General features: G+C 42.0%; 1 protein-coding gene across 1 annotated transcript in view; it reads right to left on the bottom strand.

Moving 5' to 3' along the window:
* Positions 1-1028: 1028 nt before the first annotated feature.
* The window catches only part of LOC106931348 (protein Dok-7), a 37438-nt gene continuing 20170 nt past the window's right edge, over positions 1029-18296 (bottom strand). Inside the window, exons 11-13 of the mRNA XM_015009428.2 lie at positions 17596-17665; positions 6192-6371; positions 1029-3367 (exon numbers count right to left, since the gene is read on the bottom strand). Coding sequence (XP_014864914.2) covers positions 3231-3367; positions 6192-6371; positions 17596-17665 — 387 coding nt within the window. The 3' untranslated portion in view covers positions 1029-3230. The remainder of the gene's footprint in view (positions 3368-6191; positions 6372-17595; positions 17666-18296) is intronic.

The following is an 18296-nucleotide window of genomic DNA, read 5'->3' on the forward strand; positions in this document are numbered from 1 at the left end:
GTCTTCATTTCTATTTCTTTATTTAGATCAATACGCGGCCACAGAGACGCTCAGTCACACTTTCTCAAGTAAATGAGTTTCTAAGAAACACTCGCAGCACGTCGCCCTGTGTGGTTTGGTCCAAGGTTAGTCGATTTAACAACCAGTGATTTATGCGCTCGTACGGTAAGCCAATGTGAATAACGATGCTGCGTGAGTTGATTTCGGTTGTTCGATTCAAGAATTGTTTTTTTAATGAGTATTGGTGCGCCAGTGAATGGTCACAGCTCTGTGTGTGTTGACTATCGACAGTTTGTGTTTAAACACTTGCACAAAACAGCACCGGATGTTTTACTGTTTTACCACCAAAGTGACTTGATAGCTGAGGAAGGAGACGGGTTTTTGTCTGGAGATGAAATGTGGAAATTAACCCCAGAACAAAATCAACAGACCTTTTGAAGAGGACGAAGGCAATACTCTGGAAAAAAAACACAACACACATAAAAAACCTGAATACATTTTGTGGAACACATTATATTTATACCAGAGCATGAAAACGTGGTCTCAGCTCATCCAGGAGGAAGAAATGCTGCGAGTCAATAACTTAGTGCAACCTGCTGGGTTTCCTCAAATAGAAACTTTTTAACCAATTTGAATAACTAATTGATCTCACTGTTACTGATAAGTAGGATCAATTAGAATGTATGCATGATTGAATTAAAATGATTTGTTTGAGACAGTGTTTCTGTGAATCGGTGGCATGTAAATAAACAGAATTAAATTGTATATTTAACAGTACAGCAATTAAACTGTTCAGCAGTACTTAGTACTTAGTCCACTTCTAAAAACTCCAGCTCTAAGTTGCTGACAAGTTGTCCAGATGATCCTTCCTGTAAGTTTTCAACATTTACACTTTCTTCAGTTTGTTTCTTTGTGTTTTATTACCTTTCCTAAAGTTGATCTGTTCAGGTTATCCCAGTCCCAGCTGCTGATGGGAGATGGCTTAACGCCTTGAAGAATCCAGCAATCAAAATTAAATCAACACAAACTTTGAAAGGTTTAATATTCATCCCATTTTATTTACAATTTACATATTTTTTGGAAGTGAGTGTGATTCGGTTTTCGTTCTTACTGCATTACATGATTATCAAACTGTAATAATCAACCACCAATAAAAATGCATGTTAGTCGAGGAAGGTAAAACCAGAGACAGAAGACACTAACCTCTTACAACATTGATCGTCGGAAAGCAATAAATCTGAAACTCTGGCTTTTGTCTGTCCTTTTGAAAAAGCATATTTCATATTCCAGCACATCTTGCATATTTCATACTCGGACGTTTCAGATGAAAACATTTTCTGCAGAGAAATTACAATGAAAACTACAATGTCCCTGTCAGACATGCGAGTTCATCTTTACATTTTAACTTACACAAAGTGTTTTTGATAAAAGAGTTCAGGGTTACCGTAAATCTATTTTTATTGCATGTTGACAATGTGCGGTGATTGGTGTTTTTTTGGGGGGAGCATTTCCAGAAAAACAGCCGGGAAATCAGTACTTAGCACTCTTTAAGGTATGTAGACTTATTAATGTGGCTCTGTGGTTTCTCAATAGAGTAGAAAATGCTCCTCTATTAATGTCTTCTGAAAGAATAGACACTGAATCTGACTGGAGTTTGACTGTATAGTTCTGGTCTGGTATAGAGCATGAATATTATGAACCTTGTGCACAGACCAAATATTTATTTTTTTATCCAGTTAAAGATTATTTTACTGACTTCCAGGAAAGCTTGGACAAAGACAAAAACAACACGCTCGGATGGAAGGAGGTTAGTTCATTCAGGAACGTGCCACAAGGCTGCAAAGAAGTAGAAAATACAGGATCAAATGTGTCTCTGCCCAGAAAGTATCAACCAGAAAAAGAAGCTGATGCTCCAAAATTTACACCTTCAGGAAAGACTAAAACGTGCAGCCGCCTACATGAACGAGATCAGTTACTTCTGGAGAGAAATGTGACACTCAAAGGATTTGGTCTCGGTGTTAACGGGTGAGCTTGGATGAGATTTTCACACCCAACAATGCTGCACCAGCTATAAAGCATGGTGGGGGCGGAGGCATGCTGTGCCATTAGTGGTACTGGTGCATTATCATCAAATCAACCATTAAAAATATAAAACATGATTTAAGGCCCCTAATGGGTGCATGGAAATTTTTCACCGCAACTGTAAACACTGAAAAAACACACACAAGTTGTAGTAATAAATAACTTACTAAAAAAAGAAAATTTTACCTAGAAAGCACAAATTATACATTCTCCATATATCTTAACTTGTGTATAAAATGAAATAAACGTCTTCTTGAAGTCAACCGCGGGTGAAACGCAGCAGAATACGAGACGGAAACGACACTCTGCCGAGGTCTACCGATGTACCGCACAAGAAACGAGGAAAAAGTAAAAGGACACAAAACAAACATTGCTGTTGTCATTTAAAAATCTCTAAAGAAAATCTCCAAACATTGTTTTCTCTCGTCTATGCAGAAGTCATAAATAGTTCCCCACAGTAAATCCCTACGGAGGAAACAACGAAAGCAGCACTCGGGTTCTGTTCAAACAATAAACAGCATCTGTTAGTCACAGCAGGCCAACGCAGGTCAGCAGGCGCAGCGGAGAAACGTGGAGCAATTACAGATCCTCACCGCAACTCGTCATTTACTTTCTCCCGCTCAGCGCTCTGAGTAAGACTGGATGGACGGCTTTAGGCCAAATCCGAGCGGCTTAGCACAGCGCAATTAATAATTACCTCATGGAATAATCACCTCTTGCTTCGTCTCTGTTGTTTTTCCCAAACGATGATAAAAAAAATGTGGGTCGGTCCAAGATGGCGCTGAGATGCAGCTGAGCGAGGGGGAGGCATTTGGGCCGTGACTCATCTCTGGGTCAGTGCTCTTCTCCTTTTAGTTGGCGCAGCGCCATTTAGTGATGCAACCGACTCTCTGAGAGGACGAGGTGGAAACGTCGCGCCTGGCTTCATGCAAAACCGCACAGCCGCGTTTATCGCGGCTTCTTGATGACAGAAGCAAAGGCCTGCCGCCCTGCCAACGTGAGCACGACATGTTCTTGGATTCCAGCATGTGTGAGCCCGGTCTGTGCTTAGAAACTGTAAAGAGAACAGAAAACAAAAACGCTCCCATCAAGTTCTTCACATCTCCGGTGGATGCAGTCCGACGCGGCGAATCCAAAGCGCGGGGGGGTCAGTGCGGCGTTCCCTTTCGCCTCAGCTCCAGGCTGTGCAGACCCTCCTGCCTGCCCAGGGCGTGCTGCGCGCCGACTCTGTGGGCCATCTCCGTCGCGGTGATGTCGATCTGCGCATACCTGGTGGAGCTCTTTCCTGTCAAAAAAAATAATAATTGCAGGAGAAACAAGGTTGTCATCTGGAATCCATCTGGAAAAGGTCTTTTCTAGAGTCTAAGCTCAGAAAAAGTTTATTGCTTCACCGACTAACTCGTCTGAGCTGGTAGAGCGCAATGAGAAGGCAATAAACAAAACCTGACAGTAAAATATTCACCTGAATTGGATGAGCTGTGTCTAAGCCAAAATCAAAAGACTTCACAAAAAAGTTACCTGCAGATGCGTCAGCCAGCAAATTCAGGAAAAAAAAAAGCAGCTTTCCTTTAATCTACACCCGTACATAGCCACAGACCGTCTTGCGTCACCGTGTTTTTAAAAACAACAGGAAACACATTCAGCGTGTGCGTGGCGCTGAATGCGATTACTCAATGCCCTGAGCCTTTGATGTGTGCGTCTGCTTAAACCTACTTAAAGTTGAGTTCAGTTCTAATAAAAGAGATCACAGAGATGTCATGAACAATGCAAACCGTAATGCCTTAAGCTGTTTGTGAACTGGTAGGAGAGGGCTGCTTCCAAAGCCAGGCTCAGGGCAAATTTCTGTCTGGATTGAACTCGGATGCGACAAAATCATCGAGAAGAAATAAAAAAATAAAAAAAGTTTTTTTAAATTTTTTATTTCATGGTCTTTTCTGCAGAATATTTACATCCTTTTGCTGCTGGAAGTTTTAGCTCATCTGATAATGAATAAAAAATAGTCGGTCAACAGACTTTGGACCAGTACAAACATATAAGGAATTATAAGCTGCAGGATCTTCTGGGACTTTAAATTTCTCCTTCTGCGCAAACCAGATCAAGCTTCCACACATAAATCAGAGAAAATATGCAAATAATTCAGCTGAATTTTGTCTTTCATATCTTTATTAATACAATCACTGCCAAAAATGCTTATTTTCACTCGTCTTATATAAAATTCAAATTTTCTGAAAAGCAACATTTTGTTTATTTCAGTTACCAAAGCAAACAGAAATAAACAACTTAAACATGTTTGTATGTAATGAATCATTATGAATTACTGACGTAAATACGTCTCTATAAATCGGGATATAAACCCTTTTATAGAGTTGCACCAGTCACATTTAGACTCAATATTAATGCAAATGGCTGCTGTTCTGCACCTCGGTCGTGTTTCATCGTCTCAGAAAGTGAAAGAAATTCAACCCGGCTTCTCCCGGCCATCGGCGGTCCCGGTAGGACGACTCCATTAGAGAGGGCCAACTCACAGCTGCGACCCGAGGGCCTCGGTGGTGAGGCAGGACGCCCTTCCTCCCGGGTGACACGTTAATAAGAGATAAACTGCAACGCCGCCATCAAGACGCCGACCTCTGACCTCACGCCCTTCTCGTGTTCTCGGAGGCAGCGACGATAAGACCGAACCCGTCGGTGAATTACGGCTCGCCGCTCCGTCTCCGGTCACCGACGTCTTTCGGTAAAAGTTCCGGTGGGAGTCTTGCGGCGGCGACGCTGATGGGACCGAACCGAGTCACCGATGATTCATGCGGCCACAGCGACTCTTTATCCTGCCCCGATGCAGCCTTGACATTAGCGCGCTGAATTATGGTAAGCGGGCTCTTTCAGAGCGGTCTGCCGGGTTTGAGGAGCAAATGCCTGAAAAAGCGGCTGCGTACAGATGGTGATCAGAAACAGGGAAAGCTTTGTGGAAAAAAAAAAATACATGAAGGTTCAGCGCTTCAAACACTCGCTTCTATATTGTTTTTAAACCTCGGTGTAAAGTTCATGGACACACCAAATCTGACCTTTTCTCACATTTAACTGCTTTGCTCCTGGACTCCTCTCTTGACTAAACATTAGTATGTTGTCTGAATGCCTGTGAATATGTGTCAGAAATGTTTCTTATATGAATTAGGTTATTTTGGAAAATTTAGAAATTCAGTCCATAGCTCTTTAGCAGATTTAAACAGTAACTAACAGGTTGCTGCATGTTATTCAAAAGAAGAAATGCGGCAAAGCTCGACTGTGAAAAACGTTTACTCTGGAGAAACTTTCATGTACAACGATGATTGTTTATATTCTTGACCTGATCAATATGTTACGATACCATCAGTGTTTTTGTCCAGATTGCACTGTGCTCTAACTATAATCTACATTTTATCAAGTTTTTGTCATTTTTTCCCTCAGAGACGACTTTCAGGCGTATCCCTCGGTCCTGAATCTCATGTGCATCCTGAAAGCAGCACCAGGAGAAACCAGCGCCTCTCGGCTTCTTAGCAGCGACCTCAGGCCAGAAGAGGACGGCGCCTCCACCTGAGAGAGACTGCAGTCTCATCGGATTAACAGCAGGGAGCGACTGTGGACCCGGATGTTGTCGGAGCTCATTTTTCCTGCTCATTGGATAAATTCCCGCTGGAAATCACGACTTCCTCCAGGTTTGTGTTTCTTTTTCAAGCTCGGTTTTAAACAACTCTTCAGCTGCGTTCTTCTCCGTTTCCTGCAGCATTCATGGGTAAAAAAAACAAAAGCTATTTAGAGAGAAGCCACTGTTGTTATTAGCAACAGCCTCTGTAACCATGAATTTGAAGTTAAGTAAGCTTATATTGACAACTGAAAAAAAAAAAAAAACAACTCAATTTCCCTTTGATCATCACAAAGATTTACTTTTAAAACCCACAAAGGATTTACTGAAGAATAAACAGACTGTGATCTGCTGATGAAAAGTCATCCACCATCCTACGGGCTGAATCGTTTCCTTAACACACGGCGGACGCTCAGAAACCAAACCGGAGACGCTCCGGGGACTGAAGATGAGGCCTCTCATTCAGCAGATGTCACTCCCAGTAAATTCTTACTCTGAGACGGCAGATGTGCGACGGTCCCTCTGGCGCTGTGGCCCGGCTCCTGCAGCTCCAGCTCCATGTAGTTGAGTTGTTTCTTAGACGTCGGGCTGACGGGAATATTCACGTACGTGACGCTTTCGCTCCGGGGCCTCTCGGGAAGCGCAGCCTCCGGAGGGAAAACAAACGCTGCCCCTGCAAGTACAAAAGCAAACTAGAAATCAGGCAGCCGCTTCGTTTTCTGTGTTTATTTCTCTCGTTTCGATTGAAGAAACCAAATCCGGGATGCGACTTTTTTTTTCTCTGATGTTCGTCTCATTACACTCAAGTACCTCATTTTTTAAATTAATTTTTTTACACAGGCAAAATGTCACGCTAATGCAACGGGGGTGCGTCTTACTCATTTTGTCGTCGCAAACGTAATCAAAAGCTGGGCTCCCCTGGAGGCTGAGAGGCTCTTGAGACTTCAGCACTTAACGACCAACTAATGTTGTTTGGAGTTATTTAAATGCAGACGTCTGATCAACGCCGACACAGGAGCTGCTGACGGCTCTGCAGTCATACAGGAACACTGTATTCCCCCGTTGCATTGTTCATTTTGCTCTGGAGGCTAATTATGCTTAATTAGTAAACCTGACCAAATTATTTTCCTTTTAATTACACCATTTAGTCATTTGTCGACTCCGTCATTGCTTCTTATCCAAGATCCAAGCTGTTGGAAACAAGGCCCACGGTCACTTTCTCTGCTAATACCGAGTTCGGATGAGAAGAGGGAAATAAGCGGGGCCCCAAATCTGTTCGCTCATATTCAGTCGGCAGAACAAAAAGCCAAAACGTTCCCTCAGTCCATTTTAACTGAACGGCTTTCTTCGAGTCGTCGTCGGCGTGATTTATGGCGAATGACGGATGGGTTGAAGTGGGAAGGCGTCTAAAGGCCAGGCTTGACGAAGGAGCGTAAAGTTGAGATCATTACTGGCAGCTTTTATGCTTCAGAAACCTTTTGCTCTGAATCAGCTTGAAGTTCTTCAGCAGTCTGAGTGGCAGCAGATGAGACCACACCCGCCTGACCTCACTCAGCACATACATGACTCAACCCGTCAGGGGTTCGCCACCGTTCCCTTCTCGGGCCAAATTTTTGTTACCGCTGCAGACGAGGAGAAACCTCACAAAGGCTGCAGTTTTAGGAACAGTCTGACGCAGTCATTAAGCCATCGCAAGATAGGAATTGTCAAAACTCACTCATATAATTAAACTCTCCAGTTTCTTCTGCTTCAAACGCGGCAACACAACATTCACTACCTGTCCCACCTACTGACCGAGGCCATGATGGAGAGAGAGGATGTGTGTTGGTCACTTCGCATTTTTGTGGTTGCAGTTTTATGCTTGAGCGGAGAAAGTGGGCATTTTTGCACGGCGATTATGTTTCTCGGTGAATTTATCCATAAACACGACCACGACCTTTAAAAAGACAAAATGTTTTTGTCTCTAGCGCAAATGAGAGAAACGTAAGGAAGCTTTTTGGATCAAACAACCAAGTTTAACCTTTTTGATGCAAGTTAACATCACATAAAAGAAAAACAGTTAGGAAAGCATTAAGGTTTAAACGACTAAATGCAAGGAAAGATTCGGCATAACTACACATAGAAATTTAGATTAAATGAACGCATGTTCAAAGAAATGAACTTCTTCTATTGTTCTTTGTGTCCCTCTCATCATTAAATGATTCTTCAATTTCAACTAAAGAAGCCACGTTGGTGTTTTTGGTATGCAACAACAGGTGTCTGTGGGAAAAAAAAAAATCCTGATCTGGACTTACTGCATTGATGCATCCTGTTATGGTGCTACTGTTTCACAACTGGTTGTAGACGGTATCTGTAGGCTTAGGAGCTGCAGTCTGGAAGCGTTTGAAACGCCTGAATTGTACAAAATACTCTCAATACGGAGCGCGCACACGTCTTGTGATTGTCCGGAGAAAGACCCAGCGTTTCTACAGATACCAACTGAAATCTGTCGATTCACCCCGCCTGACCTTTGGCGCTACGAATGGATAAAACACAGTTTGTGTTGAGAAAGAAGACGACGACGGACAAAGGTGAATCCTTCTATTTCAGGGACTCTTCCTAAATGGCATCAAGCAGTGGCCATTACCCACAGCTGAGGAGCATCGACCCCAGGGGACACTTACGATCAGTGAGAGGCCATTAGACGCCGGCAGAATCTCGGTGGGTGCAGCCTTTGGCAACGCCTAACCTAATTGATCAGACAGCAAGCCAGCCGTCGCAGAAGTGTGGTGTTTTATAATGGCCGTCATTAGAACATTGGGTTTGCCCACAGCTCTGTGGCTGGGGGGCCTTTTTTCATAACAGACTTTGCTGAGCCTCCAGGGGAAACGTTGGAGGCTGAACCTGCTGGAGCTCAGCGGTGAAAACCCTGCAGACAGAGAGGGAAGGAAGACGAGTTGGACAGGCTTGACTTCCTGTTGGTCTCCCATCTCTAATGTGACACTGCTCTCTGTCAGATGCAGCCAAAACTGCACAAAATAAGAATAATTTTCTTATTTGGATATAAATACCAAAATAAAGCATCTCTGCATTATTTTGTATGCTTGTTTTTGTCATGTTTCGCAAGTTTGTCAACTATTTACAATAATATAACGACCTAGTTTAAGCATCTCCTGTCATCTTCTTTTCTAGCAGTTCAGTAGTCACAGATTCACCTATTTGTGAATTTTTTTGTGTGTGGAGCTCGACACCAAATTATTTGCGGAGATTTTGCTTTGTTGTGGGTTTTTGTGTAGATCATATGTAAAAAAAAAAAATTCAAACGAAAATGCACCTTAAGAAACTGAAATACCAAGATGCAACAGGTGGCACGTTAAAATCTGGCGTTTACAAAGCAGCCAATCCAGGAGCGGCATTCATTTTCCTTTTACCCTCCAAGTGGAGATAAGGAGAAACGTGTGTTTTAGCCTCTGCGGTTTCCACTGTGGCCATTAATGCATATTTGATTGATTAAAATAAGCAGTTCTGAGAGAGGGCCCACCAGGCGATCGCTGCACCAGGTTTGGCCGTTGTACCAATGCAGCAGTCAGTAGTGAAGAGACCAGACCAGATAACTAAAAACTAGGGATGTGCCGATCAGGTTTTTTCCTGCCGATACCGATCACCCATGAGGGCCGATACACCGATACCGATCACCGATACCGATCACATAATAATTATTATTATTTTTATCATAAACACTACCGGTTACATTATGTGGAAAAAGGAACCATGAATTCACCTTAATTTAGACAAAAACTTGTTTTTAATAACTTTTTTCAAGAAGAAAACTAAACAAAACAGGCATTGTGCAAATTGTACTGCTATTGATAATACTATCTTTAACAGACTGATAACATATGAAGGCTCTGAAGAGGCTAAATAATACAAAGAGCCAAAATAAAACCTCTCAACATTGCCAAGAAGTTCAAGTATAAAACCTGACATTCAAAGGCAAAAACAGGATCCATTACAATAAACAATCCAGAGTTACTGAATGAAAACTTCCTGATAGCATGGCGGCTAGCTGATTACTGCTAGCTCTGATTGGCTGTTTCTGACTCAGCGGAGTAATTATGCAGAACAGGGAGGAGATCGATTATTTTTTTAGAGATTATCTGTCTCATGTTAGGACAGCGACAGTTTTAATATGTAGGTAAAATGTATTTTTTTAAGTTAGATGCTGCAGCTTTAAGCAGGTTCGGTGTGAGAGTCACTACCAGGTGGAGCAGAAGCGGCGCTCCGTCTGTGAAATATTACTACCTGTAGTGTAGCAGCGGTTCAACAGCGAGAGCAGAACCAGCGTCTTACATCGCAGCTCGAAGACTTAAATAATTTTGCGGGTTATTTGTTTAGCTTTCTGACCGTCATGCTAATCCGGGTGAGTGTTTGTTGCTGTGCGCTGCTTTACCTGCTATCTGATCCTCCGTATGTCTTTTTTTACTGCAGTGAGCCTCGATGTAGCCAAACTCCGTCAAGTATGGCTTTGTTTTTATGTCGTATTAGCTTCGTTGTGTTGATGCATTTTTGACGTGCTTCAATTTTCCCCACAACACGCAAACTTCCCCATTCACTCAGTGCGTTATAGTTCCACATCGCTTAGGATTTGTTGCTGCGCGTTTGCGCAGAGTGAAGGAAAGAGGAGACCAGCTGCACAGGCAGGTTGGAAATGAGATGATCGGTATCGGTAAAAGAGACAATGATCGCCGATCACCGATCATGCACTTTTTCACGAAAATCGGCCCGATTATGATCGGTGACCGATCGATCGGCACACCTCTACTAAAAACTGTTTTACATTCATCATGTGACTGCACCATAGTTGAGCTCTACATTTTTTCCTGGGTCACCATTTGGGGAGAGCGTAGAGTTATCTGATCTGGATCCCGCCACGTGTTCAGCCTGAATACTGATTCCTGGCTAAATGAAGGCAACTAGTCAAATAATTATCATTTCCACATGTAGTTTACGAAGAAGCAAATGAAAAACTCATCACTACACTCTGACAAACCCTGTACTCTAAAAGTTTGCAAGCGGTGAAATTAGGGCATCTCGAATATGACAATATTTTATTAAGCTTGCGAAGGTTCAAAATCTATAACAATTCAAAACTCAACAGGGTAGAAAAAGAAAAAGTGCCAGAATGATCAGTTTAACATTTAATGTGATGGCTTTATTCACTTCAGTAAGTGGCAAAAGTAAAAAACGCCTAACCGGGTCAAAACATATTTAAAATTTACAGCTGAATCCAACAATCCAACCTGCTTCTCTAGTCACGAACAGCCATTTTTTTTCTCTCTTTTTTACAAAAAGTTTAACCTTTAATCAGACAAAAAATAAATAAACCCCAATTTGCAATTCTGCTTCCTGGTGCAAACCTGTGCCAGCAGCCTGAGCACCTCCTGCTCATCCTGGCCCATTAACTGCCTGCTGAGGCAGGATAATGAGAAAGATGACATGGAGGCTGCCGCCGAGTGTGTGTGCGTGAGAAGGTACCCGAACATGACTGATGGGTTCGGTGAGAGACCGTGGCAGCTGCTGTGGCTTCTCGGAGCAGGTACGCGTCGGACTGAAGCCCTGTGTGTGTGAGTGTGTGTGTGAGCGCGTGGGAAGCTTAAAGTGGCCAAACGTCCGCTGACAACTGTCCTCTCACCTCACGTCAGCGCAGCAGCACCGCTACACATCCCCGCACTCGTTCGGTCGCACTTCTGGTTGCTTTCCGTACGAGAGGCTGTTATGCAACCGAAGTTCCCGGTGTTACATGAAATGCAGATGGCGACAGAAGAGGTCCTCCGATACGTCACGACAGCAGCAGGTGGCGAACTCTGAATTACATTAAAATATACACAAACTCGGCTGCTTTAAATCCCGGTGACCTCCCAGTGCAAACCATGTGCCATAGTAACGGTATTAACTTTGGCTTGGCAACTATTCAAATTAACATCTACAGGAAAATCACTGATGAAATCAATGCTAAATTCTTAGAGCATTTTTACGTTTTTAAAAAATTAATTTAAAAAAAATCACTTCACAGGATAACTTGCATTTGGGTCAGTAGGTGATGAAGAACAGTGTTTATGTCACATCTATTGTAAAGTTATCAAGTTTACAAACACAAGCTCCACATTTTCTTTTAGGATTTTCTGTGACAGAACCAAACCAAGTGGTGGGTATTTATGACACAGAAGGAAAATAATTTGTGGTTTCAGTGACCACAAAGAAAAACCTGAAAAGTTTGTCCAGTTTCCCCTCCGTACTGAATAAAAGCAAAGAATAAAAGCTTTAGTTTTTAAGTCATATAAAGTGTTTTGCAGGCGGGTCAAAGTTGGTTCACATCTGACTGGAACACATCCTTCTAGATATTTGCTGTGTCCATTAATGGAGTGAACAGCTGTCGTTCTTCTGGCTGAGTTGTGGATCTCTGCAGCTCCCCCAGAGTCGCCTCTTTGCTTCTTCTCAGATTTTTGCCCCGCCTCTCAGCTTAGGTGGACCGCCGTGTCTTGGCAGGTTTGCACCACACGTTTAGAGAAGCCGGATTAAAAGGGGTTACGTACATCTACCAGTTTTCATCTGAAAACACCTGCACATCTTTTCCTTTCCACTTTAAAGTTTTGCCCTACTTTGAATTAGTCTATTGCATAAAATCCTGACAAATTACATCAAGGGTTTTGACCATAACATTATAACATGTGGAAAAGTTGTGAATATTCCTGCAAGGTAGTGTAGTCATGTTTCTAAGGTATTATGAACATAGAGAGGGACGCTGATGCTTTTCTAACACTATGCAACTTTGACTAATAAACCTAAAATACTGCTCTGATATTTACTAAGACATTAAAGAAGTGATTTACATCCTACATTGTTCCAATTATCAAAATGTGATCAGACATCATTACCAGTCTTTTGTTACTGAATCGACTTGCTGCAATTTAAATTAATTTAACTGACTCTGATGCGACTGGCGTGTGGGTGGCGCTCTTTGAAGAAAGTTAAACGCCAGCTTGTCGAATCATTTTTTAATTAAATTTATACAAATTTAGAATAAAGATGTCAACACAGCTTCACAAGAAGATTAACTGGCGCTGTCAGGATTTCTGGGGGCTTTGAAACATTTCTTCCTCCTCTGTTTGTAATAAGCTTCCTATTTGCACAGGCTCCACAATTACAACAAAACTGCTGAAACTTTTCCAAAGACGGACATCTTGACTTCAGCTAAAAGAAACGGCTGGCGTAAAGGTTCTTGGAGAACAGTTGGAGCTCATGTTTGTTGTTCTGTCTTGATCCAAACATAAGTAAACGTCTGTAGAGGCAACATCAGGGCGTCTGAGGTGAAATGCAGGTACAAATCCAGAGGAAAAACAACTCAAAATGTCGTTGCAGTTTGTCGCCCAGAGAAATACCGGCTGATGAAAGTTACATTACTGTTTCTAAAAAAAAAAATAAATATCTGTTTGCCGAGTTCAAATGAAAATGCTAAAAATGTTCAGCCCAGAAGTGCACTTGAGTTTGAAAGGCCGTTAGTCACAAATACTGCGCTTCTGTTTTCTTTGACTCTAAAATGAAAACCAGCAAAAAATATTACCAAACTATAACAAAAGCAGAAACTTTCAGCTTTTGGCTGGTTGAAGCACTTCAACTCAAATTTAAGTTGCTTTTAAACCTTGAAAAGGCATCAACCAAAGTGTGACTTTTATTTTTCTTAAAGTTTTAACTTTAATTAAAATGAAATCAAAAACCCGATGCCAATAGGAAGGGAGATAGGCTCTTTAAACTTTATCGCTGTGGCGCCGTTGGCAGCAAGTAAATCCCGGAATGAGATTTGATTGGTTTACTTTGAGCTACATAAAAGAAGAGAAGCCAACATGTTGTATAATGTACACATTATACTCCAAAGTACTATGAAAAAGATGTATGTACTGTATATCCTGGTGGATGGATGACTACAAAGCAAGACAGTATTGTATTGTCTCAGTTTTAAATTTAAACTGCTAAAAATCTGGTAGAGGCCCAGAAGTTTCCAAGACAAACAAATCAGTCACCATTTGTCAACATTTATTTTGACTGAAAGATTCTTGGCAGCTTTGAAATGAAGAGTCACTGTTGTGAAAAAATAAAATAAATCCCAAATGTTAATTCTGTAAGAAATGAAGGAAGGAAGGAAGGAAGGAAGGAAGGAAGGAAGGAAGGAAGGAAGGAAGGAAGGAAGGAAGGAAGGAAGGAAGGAAGGAAGGAAGGAAGGAAGGAAGGAAGGAAGGAAGGAAGGAAGGAAGGGAAAGAAAGAAAGAAAGAAAGAAAGATAGAAAGAAAGAAGAAAGCCGCCTCGTTTCCAGAATATTTCAAACATTTTCTTCCTCCTTATTTGGAAAAAGATGGCCAACAATCCAGGATTCTAATTTTCACCAACCATGAATCATTCGGTTAATTTTAACAACTCCCTTTGTCATTTTTACACCACGCTTTGCTTTTTGTCAATTTCATTTTGAGCTCGTCAGTTTGGCTCAAATAATTCGTCAAGATATTTTAAGAATAGACATGAGCTGCTGTCTGGTGGGAAGTTTAAAAAAAAAAAGTCACAGATTCAAAGTCTGGCTGCATTATTTCCAAGACGAGTTTCCCCTCCTCCACCTATTGCAGAGAGTAGCAGTGATGTGTTCAAGACCACCTAACCCGAGACCAAGACAAGACCAAGACCAGAGTGTATCGAGACCGAGACAAGACCAAGACTTTTAGGGTCCGAGACCAAGTCAAGACCAAGACCGAGGGAAGTCGAGACCGAGTCAAGACCAAGACCAGCGGCCCGCGCTACATAACACAATAAAATGTAAAATATGATCGAAATTGCTTCTCAAAATAATCTGAAAGATCCATATTCCCATAAAAACACCTAGATATTAAATACTTAATACATTTTACCAATATTAAATATTCCATTTCTGTGTTACAATGTGTGATGGTCTCGTGCCATCCCTAAAAACATAACACCCTGGGAATTTGCCCATATTGCTCATATAAGAATCCACCACTGTTGCACCATTAAACATAGCAATTGAGGCAATGCCCTGACGGTAAATAACGCTCAACTATGAACAGTGACCAAGGAGCAACAAGCAAGAAGTAGCCAAACAGAAGGCGCTCATCCGGACTGTTTTCACTCTCTCTCCCAGTACATGAAGCCAGGTAGTCTGACACCATGGCAGACATTACAGCTGCCACTTTGAACAAAAACAAAAAGCAATGTGCATGCTCTGCGTGCTCTTTCGTTTTAGTTATTTGTTAATTTAAATATCAACGTACATAATTAAATAATGATGCAGTGTACACAGAGCATTACAAGAACAAAGAACGGGTGTTCTGTCAGGTCAGATCGTCATGCTTAGCACGAACTCACGGTGTTCTGTCAGATCAGCATACGTTGTCAGATAGTCGTACGCTTAGCTCAGACATGCATACGCTGTCATTACCATATGATTTTATTTAATCAGCAACAAAGAATCATGACGTAGATCATCATACACTTGGTTATTAACAGTTGTATGGCATCCAGCTGCAGCCAGACCTACTTTAAATACACTTTGAAACCACGACAATGCATGTATATCTATCTAGTTATCATATTATGTCATATTATAAACAATTTAATGACTTATTTTCGTCATAACTTGTTGCATATGCTGAACTGACAACTCCACTGACGGTCGAACTTCTTAAGGCGCATGCGTTGGCATGGTACTCACTGCATGTATGCTAGGAACATAGAATCATGACGTAGATCTGTTATTAACAGTTGTATGGCATCCTGACTTAGCGGTTAAGTGAGTTTTACACGGGCGTGTGTTGTAGCTGACTCCAGCTGCAGCCAGACCTGCTTTAAATACACTTTACAACCATGACAACACATGTATATCTATATAGTTATCATTGAAAACAATTTAATGACTTATTTTCGTCATAACTTGCTGCATATGGTGAACTAACAACTCCTCTGACGGTCGGACTTCTTAATGCGCATGCGTAGGCATGGTACTCACCTCATGTATGCTATTCTGACAGCGTATGGTAATCTGATAGAACAACGGCTCTCAGTGAGTGACACTCCAGTCCTATCTAATAAATAAAGAGCCGTGGAGAAGAATCTACTGTGTCTGAATGTCACATCACTATATTGCAGACTTTTGGACATAGCGTTGTCCCATATATGCGACAAGTCAGTCAACACCTCCGCACAATAATTCAGGCAGTGAGTGACTTTTTTTCATTACAATGCTTATGTGTCTCTGCAGCTAGCTTTGCTAACATCACGTTAACGGAGCTTACCTTCTTTGAGCTACTTTTCTAAGTGACGAAAATAGTTAGACGTTGTCCCCACCGTCTGTGAAAGCGAAGCGCTGCTGAGTTAGCTCTGGCCATCGGATTTCTTACTATTTATGCAGCGCTAGTAGATTACTGACGATTAGACAAACATTTTCTGCCGCTGAGAGAAAACCACTGCGCATGTCCTGGAGCGCCGCGTGCGAGTGAAAGGTGGGGAGGGGGAGGTGGAGAAACACGTAGTTGCTTGGATTTTAATTGGTGCGTTTTGCATCCAGTGAAAACAAAGATGTTAACAAATAAACTGGCAAGTATGCTGCACGTTTAGTGATATTTTCACAGTAGCGGTCTCGACTGGTCTTGAAATAAAATGCCGAGTCCTCAGCGCCCGAGACCGAGACAAGACCGAGACCAAATGCGGTCGAGTCCGAGACAAGACCGAGACAATCAGAAAACGGTCTTAAGACCGGACTCGAGACCAAGACCGATCTCGAGTACCACAACACTGGAGAGTAGTATGAGAAATTAAAACAGATCACTTTTAAACATTGCATAAGGCATAAAAGACATCTAAACATGTAAATCAAAATCTAAGCCAAAATAGTGATGGTAGAGATGTGACTCTAAGAGAGAGAACGTATTATTCAAAAAGCAAAATCAAAAAGCCACAACGCAGACTCCAAATGTAAACATCGTATTTAAAGAAATGTGTCCTGTGTTCTGGTTGCGTTACATTTCGGGTGTTTGGTCATGACGGCCACGGTTACATCAGAAGGAAAAACGTGGGAAACTTGCCGTCCTGATAACGACATCACAGTTGTGATGCGCTAGGAGAGACCGGCTGGGAAATAAAACGGAGATCTGGTGTTTCCAACCAGCCAGTCTTCGCTCTGAAAGTTGAAAATGAGTCGATTCCTGTCACAAAATTTCTTGGTGCATTTTTTTTTTCCAGAGAACAGCAGCGGGTTTCTGTGAAAGGGTTCCTGAGCTGGTAACACTTTATTCCTCACACTAAACGTCGAGTTAAACGTCGTTTACGACCCCCAACTTGACCGAATGTTAAAATGGGGAAACTTTTTTTCTCTCCAAACAATAACAGTTTTGGGTACATGCAACAATTTTCCAGCCATACTTTCAAAGCTTACACAACCAAACAAAAACTTTAAGGCGCAAATATTAACGCGCTTATTTCCACCGACAGCTGGCGTGTGACGCGTCACTCTGCTCCACACGTGGAAAACAATTTGTAAAAACAATGTTCATCAGTCCAGTCGGTCCATTTGTCTGAATGAAGTGAATTACAGCGCGGACGTTCCTCCCTCCTCAGGGACGTTATGCCATCTGTTAGTCTGCTTCTACAGACCGAGTTATTTTAATTGACTCATTTCGATTCTCGCACACCAAGCGACAGGTGAAGCGTCAAAGCAATCTTGATTCAAGTGGGTGACTCATCCATTTATTCCACTATCAATAAAGTGGCTTGCGGTTATTTCAGGAAACCCAAGTGGTGAAATTGTAAATGTTTAAGCAAGTTAAATCAAAACCTCCCAAATGAAGCCGTTTCCGCTCACCTTCAGCCTCTTGGAGGAGCCTCTGCTGGCCGTAGCTGCCCATCAGCTCGTATTTGCTCTTCTCTTCAACCTGCAATACAGAAAAGTGAGAACTCTTAAACGTAATTTGCAGTGAGTGGCCATACCAAGTGCATGAATTTCATCACGCAAAAGTGTGATCTTCTACTTTTTTAAGCCTACTCAGTGGACATGTCGGGAGGATTTGTGGACTGAGCAGGATTTACTGAGAAGTCGGACCTCGTCTCGTTAGTCTGAGGTGTTATTATCCGAGACGCTGTGACTCTCAGAGCTCAGCCGTGTAATCCCAGACGCCTGACGACAACGCTGCTGGGTAAACTGATCAAAGACCACAGACTGCATGCGGCCACCATTACAATCACGGCTGGAACGCAAGATGTGACATATTTAGTGAACAGTTTCTTTCTGAGCTCACTGCCAGGTGATAACACACGTTTTTATCACAGTGTTATAACATTTGTCGGCATCACAGCAATTAAACCCTTCTTATAATTGCTGAATGGCGATTTCCGATGTTTCCGCTGGTTTTTAAAATAAAATAAAAATCTGATTATGAGCTGCTTGGGATTGAAAGGTCTCATTTCCATCAACCTAATCTTCATCTGTTTCCATAGATACATCAAATTCAAGCTGGACGCTGCCTAAAATATTAAGTCTTACTTTTGTTTCGAAGAGACACGCTG

The sequence above is a fragment of the Poecilia mexicana genome, unplaced genomic scaffold (genome assembly GCF_051168715.1).
Source record: "Poecilia mexicana isolate PSO_F unplaced genomic scaffold, ASM5116871v1 scaffold_18, whole genome shotgun sequence".
Classification (NCBI taxonomy): Eukaryota; Metazoa; Chordata; class Actinopteri; order Cyprinodontiformes; family Poeciliidae; genus Poecilia; species Poecilia mexicana.